This window comes from Capricornis sumatraensis, chromosome 19 (genome assembly GCF_032405125.1).
Source record: "Capricornis sumatraensis isolate serow.1 chromosome 19, serow.2, whole genome shotgun sequence".
Lineage (NCBI taxonomy): Eukaryota > Metazoa > Chordata > Mammalia > Artiodactyla > Bovidae > Capricornis > Capricornis sumatraensis.
Genome location: NC_091087.1, coordinates 33,882,614 through 33,908,889, shown reverse-complemented (window position 1 = coordinate 33,908,889; position 26,276 = coordinate 33,882,614). Strand labels below are relative to the sequence as shown.

General features: G+C 46.1%; 1 protein-coding gene across 1 annotated transcript in view; it reads right to left on the bottom strand.

The window, feature by feature from the left end:
* Positions 1-24,553, bottom strand: part of ABHD17C (abhydrolase domain containing 17C, depalmitoylase) — a 56,886-nt gene extending 32,333 nt beyond the window's left edge. The window contains exon 1 of the mRNA XM_068991158.1: positions 23,964-24,553. Coding sequence (XP_068847259.1) covers positions 23,964-24,553 — 590 coding nt within the window. The remainder of the gene's footprint in view (positions 1-23,963) is intronic.
* Positions 24,554-26,276: the final 1,723 nt, after the last annotated feature.

Sequence of the window (26,276 nt, the reverse complement as noted above, 5' to 3'; positions counted from 1 at the left end):
GGACAGAGGAGCCAAGTGGGCTACAGTGCATAGGGTTGCAAAGAGTTGTGCAACTGGGATCTTAGTTTCCCAACCAGGGGTTGAACCTGTGCCCCCTGCATTGGGAAGGGGAGCCTGAACCAGCAGAGCCAGGAAGTCCCTGTGGAGAACGCTCCTAAAGGCTCTGATCAGTTCAGGAACAGTGTCACCTTCCTAATCTAAGCCACCTTCCTGCCAGACCACCCATGTAGACATCTGTATCCTAGATGGTGATGCTACCAGCTGGCGGTCCATTAAGGACAGCAGCAACCATATTCAGCACCATTGTTGAAATCGGCTGCATATTTCATTGCAACCATTTAGGGACTCTGTTCGAGGGCATCTTAAGCTCTTCAGGAACCCAGGCAAGGGAAGAGGGTGGGGCTTCCTACTTGGATTCAACTTAGAATCCCAGGGACGGGGGAGTCTGGTGGGCTGCCGTCTATGGGGTCACATAGAGTCGGACACGACTGAAGTGACTTAGCAGCAGCAGCTCTGAGGAAAAAGGGGTCAGCTAGCAAATAAGGATTTTTCAAACCTCTGCTTAAGTATATTTTGCTTATATTTCATCAAATGAGTGGAAATGGAAAAAATGAAAAGAGCTAACATTAATAATTATGAAGTATCATGAACAATACGGTTGAGGCAAGGATGAAAAGTATCTGATGGACAAAAGCTTGGATTTTTTTTTTTTCCATTCATCAAATGCCCACTGGCTTCTGACTGAGAGTGTATGTTCAATTGTAAAGGAAAAAAGAACACTTAAAGAGCATACATGAAAAGCTAGAAATAAATGTCATTTTAAAGACTATCTGGAAATAGAGATATAATTGGGGAATATAATTTTTAAAAATGAACTTTCAAAGAATGAAAACTTCCATATAACAAAGACCATCACTGAACTTAATCCAATATTTTCAGAAGAGCACATGTATGAACAGTGGGCTGTCTGTTCATAGTTAAGATCATATCACCCAATGAGTCTGGTCCTGGGAGGGACAGTACCAGGATACTTTCCCTTTAGATGTCAAACCACATCTAATGGGCTGTTCTTATAACTCAAGGTCTGTCTCAAAAGTCACTAAACAGGAGTGCATTCAGAGAGGATGACCCAGATGGTGAGGAATCCGGAACCAGCTCACAAAAAGCATGCTCCTAGGAACTGGGGATACTTAGCCTGCTAAAGAGCAGAGCAACTACAAGAAGAATGTAACTCAGCTGACACTGAGAGGCTCCACCTGTGTTAGGTGCTGCAGGCGACTCAGATCCGAAGGAGGTGCCATCAGTGCCCTCCTTGAGCTTACCTGATAGTGGTGCCCAAGAACCTGACAGATGTTGGGTGGAATGACAAGCAAGAACTGGGACCAAACGACGTCTCTGGTAGTCCACTAGTTAAAACTCCACGTTTCCAATGCAGGGGACACGGGTTCAAGCCCTGGTCAGGGAACTAGGATCCTGCATGCCACGCAGCCAAAAAAATTAAAATATAAAGAAAAAGAAGGAAATAAGGAGTGAGGGAGGGAAGAAGGAGGAGTCATGGATGGTCCTAAAGTCTGTCATACAGAGTGAAGTAAGTCAGAAAGAGAAAAACAAATATTGGTATTAGTGCTTAAATGTGGAATTTAGAAAAACGGTAGAGATGAACCTATTTGTGAAGAAGAAATAGAGACACAGACATAGAGAACAAACGTATGGACACTGAGAGAGCAAAGGACCGGGTAGGATGAATGGAGAGACTGGGACTGACATGTATATACTACTGACGTATAAAGTAGATAACTAATGAGAATATACAGTAGAGCACGGGGCCGGGGGGAGGGGGCATAATCTGTTTGTAGGACAAATATTAAGGCAATCTTAAAAATGTGTTCCAGTATACAATAGGTGAAAACAAATACTGTTCGATTCCACTTACATGAGGTACCAAGAACGGTCAGATTCATAGTCAGAACGTACACTGGTGGAATGCCAGGGGCTGGGGGTGGGAATGACATGGGAGGGAAGATGGGGAGTTAGTGTTTAATGAGGTCAGAGTTTCCATTTAGAAAAGTGCAAATGTAGCAGATGGATGATGGTGAGAGTTACACAACAATGTGAATGTATTTAGTGCCACTGTACAGGTAAATATAGTTACAACAGTATGTTTTACATTATGTGACTTTTACCACAACAAAAAAAGCATTAACGAAAGAAAGAATGAATGAATTGGGACCAAGGGGAGAAAAGTTAAAAAGAGCGGCGCTTAACAGAAGAAAAGCTTTTCTTCTTGGAAGGATTCCACTGTTGATATGCAAATATTGATTAAGGTATTCATTCAAACATAAAAATACGGATTACTACCGGCAAAGATAAATTCAGGATTCAGATTGTTGGCTACCTGGGAATTGCAGGTTGCTGGCAGGAGGGGCAAGGGTGGGCAGCGAGACAGGGACCAGATGGTTAGAGGTAAATTGCTGTCATTTCCCTGGCTTTTACCCTTTAAGGTAAAGCTTTGGGATACTTATTACTAAAACAAACATTAAACAGATGAATTAATTGATAGCAGATCATAAAAGTATACTAAGAACTTTATGATGAATCAAATTTTGTACTTGATGATAGAAATTAAAATAACTTCCTTAAGGAAGTATGAATTAGACAATTGAGTAGCTCCCAGACTTCTAGATTTTAGACATGAGCCCAACTGCCCGTTCTTTTCCTATGCCAATAAAATAGGGAATAAAATACAGTAAGTCCCCTACATACGAACCTTCAAGTTGCAAACTTTCAAAGATGCTGCGAAAGTATTATAAACCTATTAAAGTACAATACTACATAGCCGATTGTGTTACTTGGGTACCTAAGCTAACTTTGTTGGACTTACAAGCAAACTGAACTTAGAAATGCACTCTTGAAACAAGACTCATTCATATATGCAAGCGGCTTAACTGTAATTTTAAAGAAGATTTTAACAACAAAACCAAGAGTGGCAAAATCTCAGAAATACTGGACCTTTAAATACACCCAGCTTCTGGAAACCTGCATTGCCTTTTCCTTTTTTTGCTTTGAACAAGTCAAAGTGTCTTCCTGCATCATGAACTGGCATCAGGGATACACCAGATCGTTCCAGTTCTCATGTCCCTTCCAAGGATCATCTATCAGACTGTATACCCTACGGGTCTACCTGGTGGCTCAGATTATGAAGAATGTGCCTGCCATGTAGGAGACCTGGGTTTGATCCCTGGGTCAGGAAGATTCCCTTCACTGAGAAGGCAATGGCAACTCATTCCAGTATTCTTGCCTGGAGAATCCCATGGACAGAGGAGCTTGATGGGCTACAGTCCATGGGGTCACAGAGTTGGACACAGCTGGGCAACTAACTAACACACACACACACACACACACACACACACACACAGAAATGTAATGGACTTATAGAACATAGCACAGTTTACCAGAGAAATGATCAGGCTGTCTAATATCTCTGGCCATAATTCAAGAAGACTAAACTTTAGTGGCATGGGAGGAGAAGGAAAGGACTGAAAATGATTTTCCTTATGAATGCTGTCTTACACCAGGGATCCATTCTGCCAAGAAATCTATAAGGCTGTGGATATAACTCTTCTACTCCAAGAGCCTCTCCTAGGGTCAGAGACCCTCTCATTTCCAAGAAATTATAAGGGAGCTAGAGCCTGATAAGAACTCATAAAGCAGAGAGATTTCCAATAGGGTCAGAGGACTTATCTTACTAATACTTGTTGTTGAGACAGAAACTTGTCCAGATCCAGTCTGGGCTTAAGTCAGTAAACCCTTGTTAAAAACTGCCAAGTAGTAGGCTCTTGAGCAGCTGGTTGTGATAAACACCCTATATCCTTGGGGGAGAGCAGGGGACGTGACTCCAGGAAACCATCTGCAATGATAATTCAAGCTCCTGAGGATAAGAACCCCACTTGGTAGTTATCCCTCCAGGCCAGGTCCATAAATCTCAGATGAGTTTTTAAGGATTTTCACTTTCCATCTAAAAAGAGAATTTCTGCCATTCCATTGGAAAAACTGGTTCAACTTTAAAACGCTCGGGAATAAAACACTGTTCTATTATTTAAAATAGGTCATAATGGCTCCTTAGAACCAATTTGAAGAATGAAATTAAAGAGAAGGATGAGAAAGAAAGCTCAATAGTGCTTTAAAAAGGGAGGGAGGCAGGGGTGGAACTTCCCAGGCAGTCCAGTGGTTAAGACTTCTCTTTCCAACGCAAGGGGTGCAGTTCGATACCTAGTCAGGGTCCAAAGATCCCACATACCTTGCAGACAGAAAAAAAAAAAAAACATGAAACAGAAGCACTATTGTAACAAATTCAATAATGACTTTTAAAAAATGGTCACATTAAAAAATATATGTCTTTAAAAGAGGGTGGCATCAAACATGAGAAGACTATGTGGCTGGAATATTTGCACACAGCTGACAAAATCATTAGAAAACAACCATGGAAGTAATTCCTAATGGCAACAAATTGAAGAGGGAGCCCTTAGAACATTTTTAAAGTCAAAAGAAATATACTGAAACCGAGCCCTTGCTACTTAACAGCCACACCAGGTGATGTAAGTCATTTTCTCCTCCTCCACTTCCTTCTATCTTTGTATCAAGTAGTGATAACAGTGTCTCTCCTGCCTTTCTCATACAGCTATTCTCAGGAACAAAGACTGTGTCTGTGATAGTACTTTGGAGATTACAAAACCCTTTAGAAATACAGTAAGCTATTTTTCAAATCTTTAAAATAAAGGATATCTACTATTGATATAAACTTTTTCCTTTTCTTTCCCTCTTTCAGATTTTTAAAAATCCATATGAACAAACTTACATACAAGCACTTTACGTTTACTGATTTACTACTCATAACAAACACGACTGCATGTACAACTATCATTTCTCCATTTTACAGAAGAGGAGACCAAGTCATGAAGAAACGCACAGGTAGGTTTCAAACCCAGGCTGCTGGGCTGCTCTGTCCTTGCTCTGCATCATGGAGCTTCCCAAGAGTTATCAAGGGTTCTGTTTCCTCATCCTCAGCCACCTTCACTTTAGCAGGATCCATACAACAAAGGCGAATTCGTGAGGACCATCCAATCCAAGTGCTGAGAAGAACCTGAGTGGACATCTCAATAGGAAAGAAATCATTTCTATTCTTTCTTTCATTTGATTTCCAAAGGTTCAGGAGGCTTTTTTGTTTGTTTTGTTTTCAGAATACCGTTAGACAAAAGCACTGAATTCTATGTGGGGGGGGGGGTGTGTGTGCGGGGAGAAGCAAGTCACTTCTCTGAGGGTATTCAGTCATGTTTTAAATGCCAACTAAAGACTTTCTGGGACTGTAGAAGTAGAAGATCTGGTGACAAGGCAAGACTGTACCAAGTGTCTAGCCAAACACCTGACACACATCAGACGCTCAGCGTGCCCAAGGACTGTCACTTCTAAAAATGTTAACTTCTCATCATGCTCAGATCCTACAATTCTGAGAAAAGAGATCCAAAAACTACTAAGCAACCATATTAATCTAGAGCACTGCTGTCCACGCTTTTCATCATACATCCTTTTTCCTAAAAATGAGAACATGTATTCCTAGTGTACGTGTGTAGATGTATAAAAGCTTATATATACTTGTTTTAAAACACTATAAAATCTTATGAACATTTAAAACAAAAACATACACTGAAAAATAGCAGGAATCTAACAAAATGGTATAGATGACCTTATTTGCAAAGCAGAAACAGAGACACAGACATAGAGAACAATCGTATGGACACCAAGGCGGGAAAAGAGAGGTGGGATGAATTGGGAGACTGGGATTAACATAAGGAAACCCAACAAAAATATACTACTGTGTCTAAAATAGATGACTGATGAGAACCTACTCTATAGCACAGGGAACTCTACTCAGTACCCTGTGGTGACCTAAACGGGAAGGAAATCCAAAAACAGAGATATGTGCATACTCGCTGTTCAGTAGAAACTAATACAACATTGTAAAGCAACTATACTCCAATAAAAATTAAGAATAAATAAATAGCAAGCAGAAATATAAGTTCTGGTATTTCCTTTGCACATCCCAAAGTACAAGTCTTGAGCATCTTGGATGATGCTCACCCCACCCCATCACCTGGGTAAAGGAGTAATAGAGAATACTGTGATTTCTGAACCAGAGCCCCAGGGTCCAGGGTCAAGATGACAGGGTCCACAATCTTGGCTCATCTCCGTGTGACCCTGTGTGACCCTGTGTCTCTGTGTGACCTGTGTCTTCATGTGTCCCGGGACGAGTCATTCCTGCCTGCTGGTCCTCAGTTTTCAAATCTTGTTGTGTGTTGGTCGCTTAGTCATGTCCAAATCTTTGCCACCCCATGGACTGTAGGCTGCGAGGCTCCTCTGTCCACGGGATTCTCTAGGCAAGAATACCGGAGTGGGTTGCCATTTTCTTCTCCTAGGGACCTTCCTGACCCAGCGATTGAATCTGGATCTCCTGCAAGTGGAGATAACTGTTTCCACCTTATAGATATGTTGATTATTAAAATAATGTATTGAGTGAAATGTGCTTAGCACAACACAGACAACCCAGGAATGATGGTTAAACCAAAATTGTCATTTAATGCAAACCACCTTCTTATAACTGGAGAAAAAGTGAGGCCCAAAGACATTACCTGACTTTCCAGGCCATGGAACTGGATATCTCAATGGTGGCCTAGAAGCCACCATCTCTTAGCTCCAGATCAGTGATCTTTTAACTGTACCTTAAGGGGTTCTCTGGTGGCCTAGTGGTTAGGATTCCTGGCTTTCACTGCCACGGCCTGGGTTCAGTCTCTTATTTGAAAACTGAGATCCCACAAGATACATGGTGTGGCCAAAAAAGGAAAAAGATATATATATTAACTGTAACCTACTATTTCTAGATAAATGGAACACATTCTGGGGTCCTCAACTTTTCTATCTTTACAACACTGGTGTTGAAACCAAGGGTCAAGACTCCAAACCCTTTCCTTTGATAAATATTTGGTATTAAATCTATTTAATACCTTCCTTAAATTTATTCTCACATGGCAATCCATGCTTCAAAGATGGTACAATACCAGAGCACACCAGAAAAAGCTCGTGTCTGCAGCTAGCTCATCACAGGCTAATGCAGACAGCACGAGGATGTTACTGGGAGGCAGACAGCTAAGATTTGTGCATTTCAAAGATGCAGACTTTTCCTTTAAAAAAAAGAGAGAGACCTATTATAAAATAATGACAAAAGAGTAAAGATGGAGCGTGGGTTGAAGTGTACAGATGCTATAAGAATGGCAGAATGTTGATAGCAGTTGAAGGTGGGTGAGAAAGACATGGTGTTTAATATTTTATTTGCCTTGTATATCATAATAAAGAGAAGACTCCTCAGAGTCCCTTGGACTGCAAGGAGATCAAATTGATTTAGTCAATCCTAAAGGAAATCAACCCTGACTATTCATTGGAAGGACTGATGCTGAAGCTCCAATACTTTGGGCACTTGTACCAAGAGCCCACTCATTGGAAAAGACTCTGATGCCGAGAAAGACTGAAGACAATAGGAGAAGAGGGCAGCAGAGGATGAGATGGTTGGATGGCATCACTGACTCAATGGACATGAATCTGAGCAAATTCCATGAGATAGTGAAGGACAAGGAAGCATGGTATGCTGCAGTCCATGGGGTGGCAAAGAGTCAGACACAACTTGGTGACCAAACAACAACAATCATAATAAAGTTTTCTTAAAAAATGGCAAGGGGGAAGAAAATAGCTGGTGTAGAAGTCTCAAGGACCTGCGGAAATGAAGACAACAGGGAGGGAGTCAGCGGAATTGGACGGACATTTTTCTCCCATTCTGCTTTCTCTTAATTGTCAGCCGAGATGAAAAAGATGCAGATTCCTCAACATTAGCAGCCACAACCACCTTCTCCAAGTCTTTCAAAAACATCAGCTGGTCATCAGTACATGTGTGGAGGACTGGGGGCATGCACTTTGACAGCAGGTAGACTGGCATCCACTCCTGGCCCATCAACAAGACAGGCAAACGTCCCCCATCACTTCCAAGTACTCCTGTTACCCTTCTTGGGGTGGTCCCTGCAGGCAGCTTTGTCTTCCAGAAGGAGGGCCAGTCATGTGAAGGAGGGGACAGTGGGCTGTGGGGAGAACCTCAGTCCCCAGGGTCTGAGTTGCCCCTCTCCCCGTCCTGACTGGGGTAGACATTCACACACCATTCAGTAGAGAGACCTCAACAGGAAGCTGTGTGTGTTCATCATTCAGTCGTGTCTGACCTTCTGCAACCCCAAGGACTGTAGCCCACCAGGCTGCTCTGTCCATGGGATTCTCCAGGCAAGAATACCGGAGTGGCTTGCCATGCCCTTCTCCAGGGAAAGCTGGGGCAGCCACAGATAACCGGTGGTGCAAGCAAAGGAGATTAAGACTCTGAATCTTAAACTTGCAAAGAAAGAGGCCTCAGTAAAAACACGGCCCACCCATCGCCCCCTCCTGCACCCAATCATTCTCCTCACTGCTTTGATGACACTCAGTGGTCTTTGGTACAACACAAGGACTGTTGTACTGGGGTCTCTGTGCAAGCAAAAGAGTCAGTCTGACCGTATCCTCAAAAAGATCACATTCTTTTCTTTCTTCCTTTCTCCCTCCCTCCCTCCATTCCTTCCCTCCTTTCTTCCTTTTTTTTTTTGCCACATCTTACAGGATCTTATTTCCCAGACCAGGGATGGAACCCACACTCCTTGCACTGTTAGTGTGGAGTTCTAGCCATTGGACTGCCAGGGAAGTCCCAAGGAGATTACATTCTTGCAGGAGTCAGACAGAACAAACCAAACACCCAGTGATGAGAGCTAGAACAGACGTATAATCAGAGTTCTGGGAGCAGAGAGAGGGCTGGCTGCCTGGTTGGCAAGGTTGTGCAGAGGAGACCAGTCAGTGGGAGTGGGGTGGGGTGGATTATGAACAGCCTGTGCTGGCCTGACAAGGGCATACCAGATAAAGACACAGAAAAGTCAAGACATGTTTTTCTCCCATAAACATACAGTCTTTTATTCCAAGCAGCACTTTTCAGAAAAGAGGTGCTCATGGAAGAGACAAGTCCTGAAAGATTTAGATTCCAGTTGTCTGGGGTGTGAATTAATTAGCCTTGCAATCCTTTAGTCAAAGAGAGGATGGGAGAATGACTCAAAAATAATACAAGGATGGAATTTAGAAGTTAAAGATGTCTATAAATGTCCCCAAGAAACTTTTGTCTCGAGGACTTTCCTGGTGGACCAGTGATTGAGAATCTGCCTCCCAACACAGGGGACACAGGTTTGATCCCTGGTCAGGGAACTAAGATCCCACATGCCATGGGGCAACTAAGCCTTAGTACTGCAACTACTGAAGCCATACGCTCTGAAACCTGAGCTCCACAACTAAGAACCGACACAACCAAATAAACAAATAAATGTTTATTTTAAAAAAGAAACCTTTGTTCCATTTTCAGTTAAGAGAGAAAATAAATGGAAATAGATTGGCAGAGGGATTATGCAAATTAAAACTATCATCTTCACCATACTTAATCCTGCTAAAGTGACTATGATACTCTCACATTTCACACAAGGTGTGTAAACTCGGGTCCATCTGAGTCAGCATCAGGGTTTGCAGAAGATGTCCAGGAGAAGCCTGGAAGCAGACGGTAATGATGGGCCCCTGGGAGGACCGCAGAACAGAGGGGCAAGCAGAGCCTCCTGCAGGCTGCTAGGGGAGCTCGGCAAGCTCGGAGCCATCAAGCTGCTCTCCCAGTTCCTCAGAAGAGATGGCAGGCAAGCTCAGTGATCACTCCCCAGGGACAGGAAGTGACCAAAGAGCCACAACTCAAGCAAGCAGAACATACACAGCTTGACGCCACGGTGATGTCTCCTGGGGAGACTGTTAGCCGCTCCGTCATGTCTGACTCTTCTGCGACCCCATGACTGTGGGATCAAACCCACGTCCCCTGCACTGTGGGAAGATTCTTTACCATCTGAGCCACCAGGGAAGCCCAAGTCTCCTGTGGAGACTAGTCACCCACCGGAACATCTGACCCTCCCATGCTGGGTTTGTTCAGGGGCCTGGCAAAACCAGATGAAAGGACTAAATAGGCTGTTACGAGGTGACCTTGGCAAGGAGGTGGGCAGAGGCCGGGCTACCCCAGGGACAATGCCAGTTCTCCCAAGTTTGTTTTTGGTTTAACTGCTTTCCCTCTTTGAAGGGATGATTCCCAAATGTATCTGCCGTCCAGACTTCGTTTCTGAACTGGACTTAGACCCAACTGTCTGCTCTTCATCTCCACTGAGAAGTCTGATGCGCGGGGCTTCCCTGGTGGCGCAGTGGTAAAGAATCTGTCTGCCAATGCAGGAGACACGTGTTCCATCCCAGATCAGGGAAGATCCCACATGCCATGAGGAACTAAGCCTGTGCGCCACAACTACTGAGCCTGTGCTCTAGAGCCTGGGAGCCACAACTACTGAGCTCACGGGTCCTAGAGTCTCTGCTCCGTAACAAGAGAAGTCTGTGCACAGCAACTAGAGAGCAGCCCCTGCTCACCACAACTAGAAAAAAGCCCATGCAGCCACAAAGACCCAGCACAGCCAGAAATGAAAATAAATGTATAAATAAAATTATTTCTTAAAAAAGAAGTCTGATAGGCCCCTCAGACTCACTGGATCCAATGCTAGACTCCTGACCTCCCCCTCCCCCCAGTCCTGAACCACTTACTCACACCGCGCCCCCCCCAACCTTAATCAACTGTTCTAGTGGCATCAGCCAGGCACCAGCATATACTGCTGCTTCTGCCTTTAAAGAAACATCCATATCTGAGCTCGTCCCTCCACCTCTGCTGTTACCGCTCTGGTCCAAGCCCCCATCATCACATATCTAAAGTACTGCAGGGGCAAGACAGCAAGAGAAAAAAGGACAGATAGCTGTGGGTGATGAACAGAGAGGGAGGAAGGAACCAGTGGGGACTTTGCAACTGGGAGCTAGGTAAACAAAGTATGCTGAGAGGTCAGAGCCCAGAAGAGCTGTAATTACAATATGATGAGTCGGAGGTCCCGCAGGACTGCCCAGTGGGTGCAGACCTAAAGCAGCCAGAACCCCAGGACTTTAGGGAAGGAGACAGAGATGGGGAACCCTCTGCAGTTAGATGACAGCTCAAACTATCTTACTTTCTCTTTTGCAATTATATTCTAGCTTCATATGTTCTTAACATACCTTTCTAGAATTTTCTTGATGTTTTTAGTAGGAAAAAACTAATATATCCCAATTAAATATGACTCCAGGTTAGTTTAAAAATTATTTTGTATGGCCTTGTTATATAAAATGTTTAGACATGATTAACACATGAAAGGCTTTATATATATATATATATATATATATATATATATATATGTATACTTAAATGGTATGAATGTTAAGACAGCAGTAATCATTAAATAACATAGCAACCAAAAATTCAACCTACTTCTGAATTCCAAAATTCAGAGATCTTGAAATATCCTTGCATTATTTATGACAACAGGGATAAATCCAGTTGCTCTAATTAAACCAACGTATAAGAATCTTGTTCTGGTATCACAGACCTTCACAGTCAATATAATTATCACTGCATATGGTCTGGTTCTGTCCACGACAATCACTAAGAACAGTTTTGGGTAAGTTAGAATTCTCATGTGATTACCAACCATAATAATGGAGGTGTTAGCCAGCAGTTATAATTATCATCTGCAAACTCCCTCTTTGTGAATATACTCTGAATAAAGGCTTGCTGTGCATTTTTCCTCCAATGTAACTGTCCATTTAAAAATGTAAACTGAGGATTTCTCTGGTGGTCCAGTGGTTAAGACTCTGTACTTCAAATGCAAGAGACTATGGCTGGATCGCAAGTCAGGGAACTAAGATCCTAGACGCCAAGCATCATGGCCAAAAAAGAAAAAAAAAAAAATTTAGATATAAAAACATAAACTAAAGGAACAAACTAATAATCAGCATCGGAGGTTCTTTGTGTTCCTTTTCCATCCGAGGATTTAGGCAGTGCTTGGTTAACAAGTAATCTTGAGGTGACTGACTCTTCTCAGCGACCCAGCAAATCAATGACACGCGACAGTTAACTGTTAGTCTGAGCACTGAAAGCGAATGACCGAGGCTTTCTGGAAACAGGTTTCCAGTTTCACCATGGTGCCATGGTTTTAACACTCTGAAGTAAATCAATATTGTGGAAGTTATCAATGAGCTCCATTTCACAGAGACTTGAAAACTCAATATGAGATCTCTGGTACAGGCATCATGGGAGCATTCATATTTCAGAAGGAAATCTGTGCATTCAGGTCCTTAGACCAACTTTTGGAAATAAAGGTAACTCTATATATTGATATTAGACAACATATTAAAAAGCAGAGACATCACTTTGCCAACAAAAGTAGTAAAAGCTACAGTTTTTCCAGGGGTCATGTATGGATGTGAGACTTGGACCACAAAGAAGACTGATCACCAAAAAATTGATGCATTTGAATTATGGTGCTGGAGAAGGCTCTTGAGAGTCCCTTGGACAGCATGAAGATCAAACCAGTCAATCCTAAAGGAAATCAACCCTGACTATTCATTGGAAGGACTGATGTTGAAGCTCCAATACTTTGGCCACCTGATGTGAAGAGCCAATCCATTGGAAAAGACCCTGATGCTGGGAAAGATTGAGGGCCGGAGGAGAAGGGGACACAGAGGATGAGATGGTTGGATGGCATCATTGACTCAATGGACAAGAGTTGGAGCAAACTCCAGGAGATGGTGAAGCACAGGGAAGCTAGGCTTGCTGCAGTTCATGGGGTCACAGAGAAGGACAAGACTTAGTGACTGAACAACAACAATCTATCAAAGGTCGTCCCAGTAATAAAGAGCAACCAGAATGTCCTGAGTGCTGGAGAGAGAGGAAATATCTTGTTTCACCCAGAATGCAAGTTCCGATACTGAGAGCTAAGCCTGGAAACAGCAGGGTGAGGGAAGAGAGCAGAGAAAGGGTTGGCAAAGTAATTGTGAGGTATTAGATTACAGGTAAGGTTTCCTCTCTTTTTAAGATCTCCTTTAGGGATATAAACACCTCAGTAGATGAAGTGCTATCTGATTTAAAATACTAACACACACCACGCTCCAGAGCCAGAGCTTGATATTTAGAGTCCTCGAGCTTAGAGGAAGAAATTCAGAGAGGCTCTTCCCCCTTTGTCACAAATAAAACTAACACTCCTTTACAGCTCTTTTATAGGTACACACACCAAGCTCCCCTGACTGGGGTATTATTTACATCTCTGGAGATGGGGGAGGGAGTAATTTCCTTAACACCTGATCTAAGTGTCCTGTCTGAGCTCCCCTGGTGTCTCAGTGGTAAAGAACAGGACTGCAATGCAGGAGAAACAAGAGACCAAGTTCAATCCCTGGGTGGGAAAGATCCCTGGAGAAGGAAACGGCGATCCACGTGCTGTACTCCATGGGGTCCTAAAGAGTTGGACATGACTCAGCGACTAAACTACAACTATGCAAAAGCATGTGGTCTACAGCACGATCTGAGCATCCGGTGATCAGCGCTCTTAAGGATCTTGTTGCTGCTGTTCAGTTGCTCAGTCGTGTCCGACTCTTTGCGACCCCAAGGACTGCAGCACACCAGGCTTTCCTGTCCTTCACTATCTCCAGGAATTTGCTCAAACTCATGCTCATTGAGTCTTAAACCACAAAAACACCCTGTCCGCCGTGCTCTGACTGTGTGGAAAACACTGCTAGAGTATGTGACATAAGGTCACTGTTATTATTATTGTTATCATTGTAGGCGCAGGAAAGTTTTCTCTTCTTCCTTTCTAGGTTCTCTCAGTTCAGTTGCTCAGTCATGTCCAACACTTTGCGACCCCATGAATTGCAGCACGCCAGGCCTCTCAGTCCATCACCAACTCCCGGAGTTCACTCAAATTCATGTGCACCGAGTCAGTGATGCCATCCAGCCATCTCATCCTCTGTTGTCCCCTTCTCTTCCTGCCCTCAATCCCTCCCAGCATCAGGGTCTTTTCCAATGAGGCAACTCTTCTCATGAGGTGGCCAAAGTACTGGAGTTTCAGCTTCAGTGTCAGTCCTTCCAATGAACACCCAGGACTGATCTCCTTTAGCTGGTCTAATAATTAAACTGATAAAAGATTAACAGGAGAAAAGCAAACAAGTTTAATAACACGTGTATCTGGGAAAGACCTAGGAAAACTGAGTAGCTCTGAAACAGTGGAAGCCCTCACCTTAAATGCCTTCTTCAGCTAAAGCAAAAGAAGAGGGTGGTGGGATACTCTCTGGGAGGTCACGAGGCAAAGCAGAGAAAACAAAGGTGAGGTTGTAATGCAAATTAAGTTATCACCTTCTGCACCAATGAGAGCTCTGCATTCATGATGAAGGTCACCTGCTCCCAACTTCCAGGAGCAGCCTGGAAGACACCCTTACAAATGGAGATTTCCCTTATACATGTAAATGTCTCTGATGCTGGGAAAGATTGAGGGAAGGAGAAGGGGGCGGGGGTGAGGTGATCTGCAGCAATCAGGAGCATGAAGAGGTTTGCTGTAGAAAGAAGGAGCAGGTACACAGAGAGGAGATGGGAGACGCCAGCTCAGAAAGAGGAAGCTGAGAGGGTGAGAATCCAGGGTCTTGATGGCTTCCGAGCCCCCAGCTTCAGTCCCCATGAGGCTCACGAATCCTGCAAGTATGAGCGTGGCTGTGTGCCCTCACATGGTCCACAAGAGTGGATTCCTGGCCACCAAAGACCTTTGACTAAAACCAACTGTATAAGTGTATTAAAAAAAATCTTCCCTAGCATTCATTTTTCTTCGAGTCTTAACCAATGAGGGCTTCCCTGATGGCTGGGACAGCAAAGAATCTGCCTGCAATGCAGGAGACCCAGGTTCGATCCGTGAGTCAATAAGAGCTCAAGAAGGAAACTGCAATCCCTCCAGTATTCTTGCTTGGGAAATCCCATGGACACAGGATCCTGGTGGGCTACAATCCATGGAGTTGAAAAGAGTCCAATCCTTAACTACAGTCTCTAGGCGAGTGCAACTCAATCGAGGCTGCATGCAAGCATACACATATGCACACACATGTGAATTCATGTTCCCTTATACATGTACACACACAGACACACATACATGCATATGTCTAGATACACACACACATACACACGAAAAATATCTACCTAGGGCTGCGGAGATGCAGCCAGGCTTGAGATTCACTGGAGAGACAGAGTCCACCACGTTTCTCAGTGTAGTCAAGAGAAGCAAATTCAGAAACATTAGGTACTCTCCCTTAAAAATCACGAAACACAGCCTTAAAGAAGGCACCTCAGAAGACATGTACAGTATGTCCCCTACATATGAACAAGTTCCATTTCTGGAAAGCATTCCTAAGTCCAACAAAGTTAGCCTAGGTACCCAACTAACACAATCGGTTATATAGTACTGTACTGTCATAGGTTTGATACTCTTCACACAAATGATACACACACAAACACAAAAAACAAGACGTTTAAATCTTACAGTACAGTACCTTGGGAAGTACAGGAGTAGAGTACACCAGCCGCACAAGAGGGCTGGCATCGAGAGACAGAGAGGAAGTGGGAGATGGTAGAGCTGAAGGGTCATCAGCAATAGGAGACGGAGGGCAAGCTGAGAGGGCATTCATGCCTGAGGTTGATGGAACGCGTGCTCGCATCTTTGAAAGTTCCCAGCTTAAAGGTTCCTATGTAGGGAACGTACTGTAGTTGAGCCTTGTTTTGAAAACAATGCAATGTAAAGCTCAGGAGTGTGGAGTGCCTCCCTGTGCAAGGTGACAACACGGATTAGAGGGACTGTTGGAATTAAAACTAATTTCCCTAGTTCAAAAGGTTTTGTGTTCATCTCAGTTTTGCAAATTAAAGTTTTTACGAATCAGCAAGCCTATTATTTAAAGCAATCTAGGGCAGTGGGGCGGGGGGAATCATTCTAATACACAAATAATGATCTCCTAAGTACAGCTGTGTTGAGACTTCAGATTCTTGTACCCAAGGCTTCTTGAAGTGGAGCAGAATTATGGCCTCAAAATAGGTTAAGCAAAATCCGACAGAGTAAATCTGCCACCACCATGAACAGTGCAATCCCTGAAGGCACATTCTGGAGTCTTACATGGGGTTATTAATATGCATAGTTGTTGTTGTTTAGTTGCTAAGTCATGTCTGACTCCTTCAAGGCCCCATGGAGTGTAGCCTGCCAGACTCCTCTGTCCATAGGATTTCCCAGGCAAGAATACTGGAGTGGGTTGACATTTCCTTCTCCAGGGGATCTTCCTGGCCCAGGGATTGAACCTGGGTCTCCCGCACTGCAGGCAGGTTCTTTACCACTGAGCTACCTGGGAAGCCCTCATGTGAGTAGAGTAGTTATTAATTTGGAGAGAGCAACAGAAAGGCAGGCAGTAGCAGAAGGTTGGGAGTGATGTTAAGGATTTGCTCTAAGTGACCTCAGAAGAGTATCACTCAAATGACTTCAAGGGAAAAAAAGGGGGGTGCGGGGAAGGCCTTCCATGAATATTCCATTGTACCAGTAGAGTTTTCAGATTGAATTTTAGATAACATTGAGCCTCCAATATTGCCCTAAATAAAAACAAGTATGCTCAGAAGAGGAAGCCCATTAAGGAGTAATTGACCATTAACACAAAAACTGAAAACGCTTGTCAGATCTTTGATACTTGGCTTACAAGCAGAAAGTAAGACCCCTCGAAAAACAGAACCATTGGAGGGAATTCCCTGTGGTCACTGGCTAAGACTCTGAGTTCCCAATACAGGAGGCCTGGGTTTGATCCCTAGTCAGGGAACTAAGATCGCACAGGTTACAACAAAGATCCTGCATGCCACAGCCAAAACCCAGCACAGCCAAAGAAATAAGTAAACCATGGGAAAGTGAGGTTTAGTAAGATTAGGGCGACCGCTCAGAATCTGGCTGTGCTAGAGATAAACCCAGCAATGACGGATCGGGGAGGGCAGACTGAAGAACCAGGTGCAGTCCAAGAGCGCTGGAGGAGGGCAGTGGAGCCACAACGAGCCACAGAAACACACTGCGCCTGTGTCAGTCTCAACAGGTCTGCTCTTAAGAGCTACATTTTTATCAGTGGGATATTTGCACACTGATTACCTTGAATGTCAAGCTGCTATTCTATTTCCATTCTAGGAAGACCACTGTGCATTCACGCATCACACCATTCACAGAACATTCTGTTTACTTTGTCCCTAATCAATGAAACTAAGGTAGAAACACGAGCATTCTTCCTTTCATGGTACCATGGAATTCCCTCTGAGAAAACTGAGAACAAAGAAGTTAGGTCATTAACTTTAACCTGCTTGGGAAACTAGTCACTGTTTGGCTCTTCCCAAGAGAAATCCATCCTGACTCATAAATGTAAACAACATCCACAACCAATATCAGGTGCTTTTCAAGATCCCACAACCTGAGGGTATCCATTATAGTCTTCCCAAGACAAGAGATTTTCCAATTATATGGATCCTTTAAATCACAAAGGGAAAATTTATAAAAGGGCAACACATGGCTACACATTTAAAGTTTCTCTAAAATCTAATCCATCTCACACAAAAAAGAAAGTTTCACATTAACCATAGTATCAATGTATGTGTGTTTGATGGTTAATGGCTCATTCGTTGAAAGAAGGAATGAGTGAAGGGAAATAGTCTTTTGTAACTTGTCACAGTTTAGACCATAAAGAATCCACCTGTAACGCAGGGGCCCCAAGTTCGATCCCTGGGTCAGGAAGATCCCCTGGAGAAGGTAATGGCAACCCACTCCAGTATTCTTGCCTGGAGAATTCCATAGACAGTGGAGCCTGGTCCATGGGGTTGCAAAGAGTAGGACACAACTGAGCAACTAATACTTTTGTACCTAGACACTGTAAGTCCTTTCTTCCCCCAGCATCTCTGCTTGCGATATCTTAGTTCCGTGACCAGGGGTGAAACCTGGGCCCCTGCAGTGAAAGCACAGAGTCCTGACCACTGAGCCACCAGGCAATTCCCTGAAAATTCTTATTTACCTTCCTCTCTCAGTGTTGCTTTCTCTGACAATGTTACCAAATGCCTCTCTCCTCCACAGTTTTTGCATGAAGCAACTTCTGTAGATGGTGATGGTAAACACTAACAACAAATTGACTCACAAATGCCCCTACTTTCCTGTTTCTCTAGATGAAAATGTTTCAGCTAAAATTCTCCCCACTTTACTTACATTACACCTCATTCCTTGAGTTATTTGCTTGTTTGGGTTTACACCTTCAAATCAGCTTGATTTTGATTCACTCCTTCTTGAATCACAAGCTCCAATTCTGCAGCCTAAAGCTGCTCACATCCAAAAAGGATGTGTGTTGAGGAGACTTAATTCGCCTACTTAATCCCACTTTAACCAACAGGCAGCTTTTCCTGCACAGATTAATCACTCCCCTTCCCCTCAACCCAGATTACAACACTGCGCTCCAATAAGCTTACAATGATTTTCATAGTGTCCTTTCTACAGATACTTCTAAAAGTGACTCCAATTCACTCCCTCAATTGCTTGGCTACACAGCATGCTTGTAAAGGGCATCAGTAACTCAAATGTAAAACATGTCCCCACCTTCAAGGCCTCCACCATGCTTAGATTCTCCACTGTCTCTCTCACTGTTCCAATACCAACTGCCCGTAGGCTGAACAGTGTCTATGTGTATGTGAGTGTAAGCACGTGTCCCATGCCCAAAATTTACCTGTTGAAACCTAACCCACAGGGTGATGTTTTGGGACGTGGGGCTTTTGAAAGGTGACTAGGTCTTGAGGGTAAAATCCATATGAATGGGATCAGTGCCCTTATGAAAAGTAAAAGTGTTAGTTCCTCAGTCGTGTCTGACTCTTTGTGACCCCATGGACTGTAGCCTGCCAGGCTCCTCAGTCCATGGAATTCTCCAAGCAAGAATACTAGAATTGGTTGCCATTCTCTTCTGCAGGGATCTTCCCGACCCAGGCAGGGATCGAACCCGGGTCTCCTGCATTGCAGGCAGATTCTTCACCACTGAGCCCCCAGGGAAGTCCTTATAAACCAGCCCAAGAAAATTCCCTTGGCTCTTCCACCTTGTGAGGACATAACGAGAAGCTAGCAACCAGAAAAAGGGTTCTTGCCAGAGCCTGACCATGCTGACACCCTGATCTCAAGACTTTCAGCCTCCAGCACTGATAAATTTGTGTTGCTTTTAAGCCACTCACTCCACGGTACTTTGCTATAGCAGTCAAACCGTATAAGACATCAGCTTCTTTCTTCTAAGCTCAGTCTATACCCTCCTTTCAAATCCAACCTCTCTTCTGCACACGTTTCAGTCATTCTTCAAATGCTTAAAATAATCACCTCTTGCCCAACTAGCAATGAGCCACCTTCCTTGCCTTCAGGTTTACTTCCTCCGCAAACCCTTCCTTTAGATGACTTGCCTACTTACTTAGGGGACGTGCTACCTTTACCTATGGAAACACCAAGCAGTGACTGCGTTTGACGTCCTCCATGAAGGACTGGACCCATGGCTAGAGCATGCAGAGAGGGTGGGCCACAAAGTTTGTTCAGATTTTTCCATAATATCTTGAAAAACCCAAGCAAACATTTTGGCCAATCAGCATGGAGAAAGGATGCAGAGAAATACAAAAGGGTTACTGTTACTCTGTTGTTCAACAGACATGCTTCAAGGTTGCAAGCACGAGAGACAGTGGATACAAAGTGGATCAGATCTTGAGCCAATACAATTTTTTTTTTTTTTGAGCCAATACATTGTAACCCCTTTCTTTGCCTATGATTATGCCCATGGATATCAGATCCTAGAGGTAAAATAGATGCAACTTATTTTAAGAAAATTAGGAAAATTTGAATCTATTTATTTATGGGGTGCCCATATGTGCAAACCACTAAACAAATATTTAATGAGTTCCTATTATCTTAAGGCACTTTGCCTGTTGTTGGGAATACAGAAGACAGGAAGTCTTTGCCCTCAGGGAACTTCCAACTCAGTGAGATGCAGTTAAACAACAAGAAACAGCAACACAGCGTGATTAGTGCAGATGAAGGAACAGTACCACCTGTGCAGGAACACCAGGGGCTCACGAACCCAATCAGGATCCAGTTGGGATGGAGAACTAGGGGCACAGGAAAAGGACCCACACAAAAGGCCAGGCGAGCACCCGAAGGCCTTACAGTCCTCCTGGGGGAACAACCTAAGTGCAGAGATGGAAATGATTTAGGATGGGGTTGGCTTTCCAATCAGAGTTCTGAGCAGCCTGGTTCATCGGATCAGGAAACAGAAAGTTCCCCAAGGCAGGCATGAAGACTGGGAGTAGAAAAGGGGACCTGAGGGGCTTCCCTGCTGGCTCATTGACAAAGAATCTGCCTGCCAATGCAGGAGACACTGGTTCAGTCTCTGATCCAGGAAGATCCCATATGACGTGGAGCAACTAAGCCCATGTGCCACAACTACTGAGCCTGTGCTCAAGAGCCTAGGAGCTGCAGCAAGAGAAGCCATCACAATGAGAAGCCCGCGCACCACAACTAGAGAAAGGCCCACACAGCAACAAAGACCCAGCACAGCCAAAAATAAAATAAATAAGTAACATTTTAAGAAAGAAAAGGGGATCTGAGCTAATCAGCCACAGAACAATGGGTATATGTGGTGGGAGGTACTGCTGCTGGGGCCATGACCTGAACAGTCATAAATGGGTGGAGAAGAGGGCATCTTCCAGGCAAAGTAGAACAGAAATCTACAGACAGCAGACCAAGGGGAAAGGCTGTTCAGGGACTGCTTAGCTTCAGAGTCAAGTAACTCCTAGCCTATTAAAATAACTGAGACATGTATATGCACCTCTAGAGAAATCTGATAAATCAGACTGCATGGTAATGTGGAAACAGTCCTAAACTAGCAGTCAGGAGACCTTCTTGATCTTCCCTGAACCTCTGTCAAATGAGGGTGCAAAAGGACAGTGTCCATAAATGAGAAGGTAAATTAACTTAGTCCTTTCCAGCCTGCATTCTTTTTCTTCTTAGAAAAAGAAAAAGAAAACAAAACATAGTCTACATGTATAGTGCTCACAGGCAAAACTACTGCTTTGCGAGACATTTGCTTCAGATATATAGAGCGCAGAAGAATTGATGCTTTTGAACTGTGGTGTTGGAGAAGACTTGAGAGTCCCTTGGACTGCAAGGACATCCAACCAGTCCATTCTGAAGGAGATCAGTCCCGGGTGTTCTTTGGAAGGAATGATGCTAAAGCTGAAACTCCAATACTTTGTCCACTTCATGCGAAGAGTTGATTCATTGGAAAAGACTCTGATGTTGGGAGGGATTGGGGGCAGGAGGAGAAGGGGACAACCGAGGATGAGATGGCTGGATGGCATCACGGACTTGATGGACAAGAGTTTGGGTGAACTCCGGGAGATGGTGATGGACAGGGAGGCCTGGCATGCTGCGATCCATGGGGTCACAAAGAGTCGATCACGACTGAGCGACTGAACTGAACCGTGTATGTGTGATGGATCTAGATGCAAAACGTAAAATGTGTTCCTTCTTGTGGGGTCACAATCAAAAAAGTTTGAAAAGCACAAGGTGTGTAAGGTTTCTTCAAATCCTAAGACTGTCATTTAGCCTTTAAGTTCTAAACTATTTAACAGGTGAGTAAATCAACCTTGATGTGAGTTCTGGCATAAAACTAAATTCCGAGCAAAGGTGAGCTATGTGCTCAGCTTTGTGCTGTGTGTCTGTGTGTACTAAATTACTTCGGTTGTGTTTGATTCTTTGGGACCCTATGGACCATAGCCCACCAGGCTCCTCTGTCCATGGGATTCTCCAGGAAAGAACACTGGAGTGGGTTACCACGCCCTCCTCCAGCGACACAGGGATTGAACGTACATCTCTTATGTCTCCTGCACTGGCAGGCAGGTTCTTTACCACTAACATCACCCCATCACACAATTCAAAATTTAACCTTACTCAAAGCCATGCCCATAATTAAATTACATATGACACATGTCTCCGGGAAATAATTATGTCTCATGTATCTTGTAACACAGACACACCTGCGTATTCAGGGCAAAGGATTTGCCTCATGTCTGAAAAATATTTCATTCCAATCTAGACACTTACATATAGGAACAGTGTTCTACAGAAATTTCATCAAATAACCTACTCAAGGTGGGATTATGTTTCACTTTAAGAAGATCTAATGCCAACCCTTAATTTTAATACCTTGACCAACAGCAGCTACTAGATCATGTGTGACAAGCATAATATGTGAAACTCTTTACTGAAACAGGTGACTTTTTAACTACTTGTAGATTCTGACTCGGGGGCTTCCCTGGTGGCTCAGCAGTAAAGAATCCACCTGCCAGTGCAGGAGACAAAGATTTAATCCCTGGATTAGGCAGATCCTCTGGAGAAGAAAATGGCTACCCACTCACTCCAGTATTCTTGCCTGGATACTCTCATAGACAGAGGTGCCTGGTGGGCTACAGTCCATGGGGGTCTCAAGAATTGTACAACCTCAGCCTAAACCACTTTCAGAAAGCTTCATCCAAACGAAGTCCTTCAAGACTTGCAGAGAATAATGTGAATAAGCAACGTATGAAATGCTAAGTATTTTCCTGTTGGATAGGCCATTTTCCCAGAAAGGCACAGAATAATTTATGAACATATGCATGAACAAGAATGAGGACAAAAATCACTAACGCTGGCAGTCTGCAAGTGCCAGGCAAACACATTTTAGATAAAGACTACACCTGTCAGTAGCTTAACAGTGCCAATTATACCTATTCTGGGGGCTCTTTCATCTGAAGCAATCCGATGTCAGAGAAGACATGACCTCAGGTGTTTTCACCATCCTGCTACTAGATGGCTGGGGTGAAGTCACAGATACCCAGACTGGAGCACAAACAGGTGGACGTCACTTGCCCACTTACGTGACTTTTGGGTAACTAGAGACTAAAACCCAAGTTTGGTTTGCTGGTCTTACCATGTCTAGCCCCAAAACCAAGCCCCCAGTTTGTGCCTTGCACATAAAAGACTCTCTCAGTAAACACTTCCTAGTCCTCTTGTGAATGCTAATTCAAGGTCAAGAGATTCCCCAAGCCGTTTAAGCACAAGATTCGAACTCCTCTTGGGGTTGTTGTTGTTGTGTTTTTTTAACTAAGTTTCTGATAAAGATTCCAGGTTCACCACCACCAGCTAAACTTCCTGACCGCCTTGCCAGCTACTCAGCCCCAGAAGTCCAACTTCACACCACCCGACCTTCCAGCTCCCTCCAAGGCCGCCCAGACGTGGCCCCGCTGAGCACTTTACAACCGGAACGTATTTTGGAAGCCGTCCCGCCGCGCCCCCTGACTTTACAAGGAAGGAAACAAGAGGTTTGAGCTCATGCGCCTTGCCCAAGGTCACTTCACCCTGAGGCCCTCCAGCCTCCGGCCGCCGGCTCACACAAACTCAACGCGAACCAAGTTGTCTCTGCCCGGTATTTAAGCATGCCCACACTGCCACTTGTGGTGCTCAGAACCACAAAAGACCCAGCCGGGGAGATCGGGGGCACCCAGGCGTGCCAAAGCAGGCAAAACCCTGAGAATCTGAACTCTCCAGGAACCAGAGGGTGGCGGGGTTCTTGAAGGGGGTGAAAGAAAGCCAGGGATGGAAAAGAAAAGAGAAGCCACCACGGCCGCGGAGGGGTGTGTGTGTGTGTGCGTGGGGGGGGGGGGAAATCTCCGTTCGCCCACAGCCCCGAAGGAGGGTCCCTCTCCCCTCAGGCCGCCCCAGAGGCCCCCAGGGGATGCCAGCCCGGCCCCCTAGCAGCGGCCGGCCAGGCCTGGCGATCCTCGCCGGGCTCACCGGGTGCGCAGCGCCTGCCACGCGGCGTCGATGTCGGCGTAGAGGTTCTTCTCGGAGGGCTTGCCGGAGCTGACGCCGTAGCCGGAGTAGTCGTAGGAGAAGATGTTGCAGTTGATGCGCGAGCCCAGGCCGATGTAGAAGCTGCACATCTGGCCCAGGTCCACCGCGTTGCCGTGCGAGAAGAGCAGCGTGTAGCGGCTGGAGGGCGCGCAGCGCACGAACATGCAGCCTAGCCGGTTGTCCCGGGCGGTGCGCGAGAAGAAGACCTCGACGGCGTCCAGCTCGCGCTGCGAGTACTGCCAGTCGGCGCGCTCGCTCAGGTGCAGGCTGCACGCGCCGGGCCCCGCGCCCCCCTCCTCGGGCTGCTGCGGCGCCGGCTGGGCCGCGGCGGAGGCGGAGGAGGTGGAAGCGGCCGAGGCCGGAGCGGGCGCGCCGGGGCCGCGCTGCTCCGGCGCCAGCACCGTGTAGGTGGGCTCGGGCGGCAGGAAGGCCAGCTTGGCGGCGATGCGGCTCGGGCAGGGCGGGCAGCAGAAGAGCCAGCACAGCTCGCCCAGCGAGAAGCCGTTCATCCTGGGGCCTGGCTCGGGCATCGGGGCGGCTGGAGCGCGCCGCCGCCGCCGGCACGGCAGGCAGGCAGGCAGGCCGGCTGGGGAGCGAGGGCGGGCGGGCGCGCGGCGAGGAGCGGGCGAGCGGAGGGCGGCTGCGGCCCGCCCGCCCGGCGGCTGGAGGAGGGGGCGGGGAGGCGCAAGGGGGAGGCGGGGCCGGCCCGGCGGGCGCGGCGCTGGAGCCGGGGCGGGTCAGCAGCGGCCCCGCGGGCCGGGAGAGGCTCGGGCGTCCCGAGCCCGCGCGCGGCACACAAAGCCGGCGGCGGCGGCCATGCCGGCTGGAGCGCGCCGCCCCCGCCCCTCCCCCGCCCCCTGGCTCCCGCACGCCCGCCGCCGCCGCCGCCTCTTCCGGGTTACCGCGGGCCCGCGCCCCCGCCGGGACCCGGGCCGGGCCGGGCCGGCGTCTGGGCGGGGCTGCCCGGCCGCCTGCCCCGACTCCGCGCGCGGGGGCGCGGGCACCTGCTCTGGCCTGGGAAGCGCGTCCTCCTCCCCGGGACGCCCAGGCGCCCGGAGCAGGGGGGCGCCCCGGCTTAGGGCCTGTATGCAGGGGCAGGTGGGTAGATCCCCAGAGGGGTTTCGCGAGGGGACGCGGGCACCTTTGCCCGCCCTGGGAAGCAAGACCCGAGGCCGACAGGGCCTTTCCGGGAGCGCAGAGGCCCGGAGCAGCGGAGCGCTCCGGGTTTGGCATGGGGGCACGTGGGCCGATCCGGGGACGGTGGAGGGTGGGGACAATGGAAGGGGAGCAGGTATACTCCCGAATCGGACTCTTCCCCTCTCTCTCCCCACTCCCAGGAATTCCCTTCCCTAAATCCAAGTTTTCTCATGCGTGGAGATTCTTCGGGATTTGTTGAAGAATTAACGAATGAAAGAGACTTGAACCTGAAATTCTTGGCTCTTTGTGAGCCATTGGTGCTTTCTGAGCTGGCTCTTCCCGAAGTCTCAGGACCATCAGGCGAACTGGTGGTGTAGGATAGAGCGCCGATGGATCGCTGCATCTCCCTGTTACAGGAATTTTTTCTGCCTATGTAGCTACAGCATTGAGCTTCCCTGGTGGCTCAGTGGTAAAGGATTCGCCTGCCAGTGCAGAGACTCAGGTTTGATCCCTGGGAGGGGAAGATACCCTGGAGTAGGAAATGGCAGCCCACTCCAGTATTCGTGCCTGGAGAATCAGAGGAGCCTGGCGGGCCCCAGTCCATAGGGTCACAAAGAGTCAGACACAACTTACCAACTAAACTACAGCCACAGTATTACTCTCCTAGGGGCATGACTGGGCCTTCAGTAAATCCCTGTGTCCATAAAAGTCAGCTATTATGACAGGGCCACTCTGTATATTTAGTGTTATGCTACGTTGCCACTGTCGTTTCTCATCTCAAGGGCAGTAGATTTTCTAGTGGTAACTGGGTGTCCTTTACAGCCCTAGTTCCTCTAGACTTGTTTCTGGAATCCATTTTAATGGTCTTAACCAGGAAAGATTTTACAATGATTTAAATCCTTTGTAATCTTGGCATTCACCTTTAAGTGATTTTTTTTTTTTTTTCAAATATTACTCTCGGTGCCTTGAAACTGAGTAGGCTCTGGTGCCAATTTCACAGAGCCTTCCACAACTTCCTTTTTCCTCCTGATTTGGCAGCTGAATTCCCTTTCAGGAATTGACAGGAGATACCCTTCCTGATTGCCAGCAGGGCAGCTAGAGACAAGGAAATTGGCA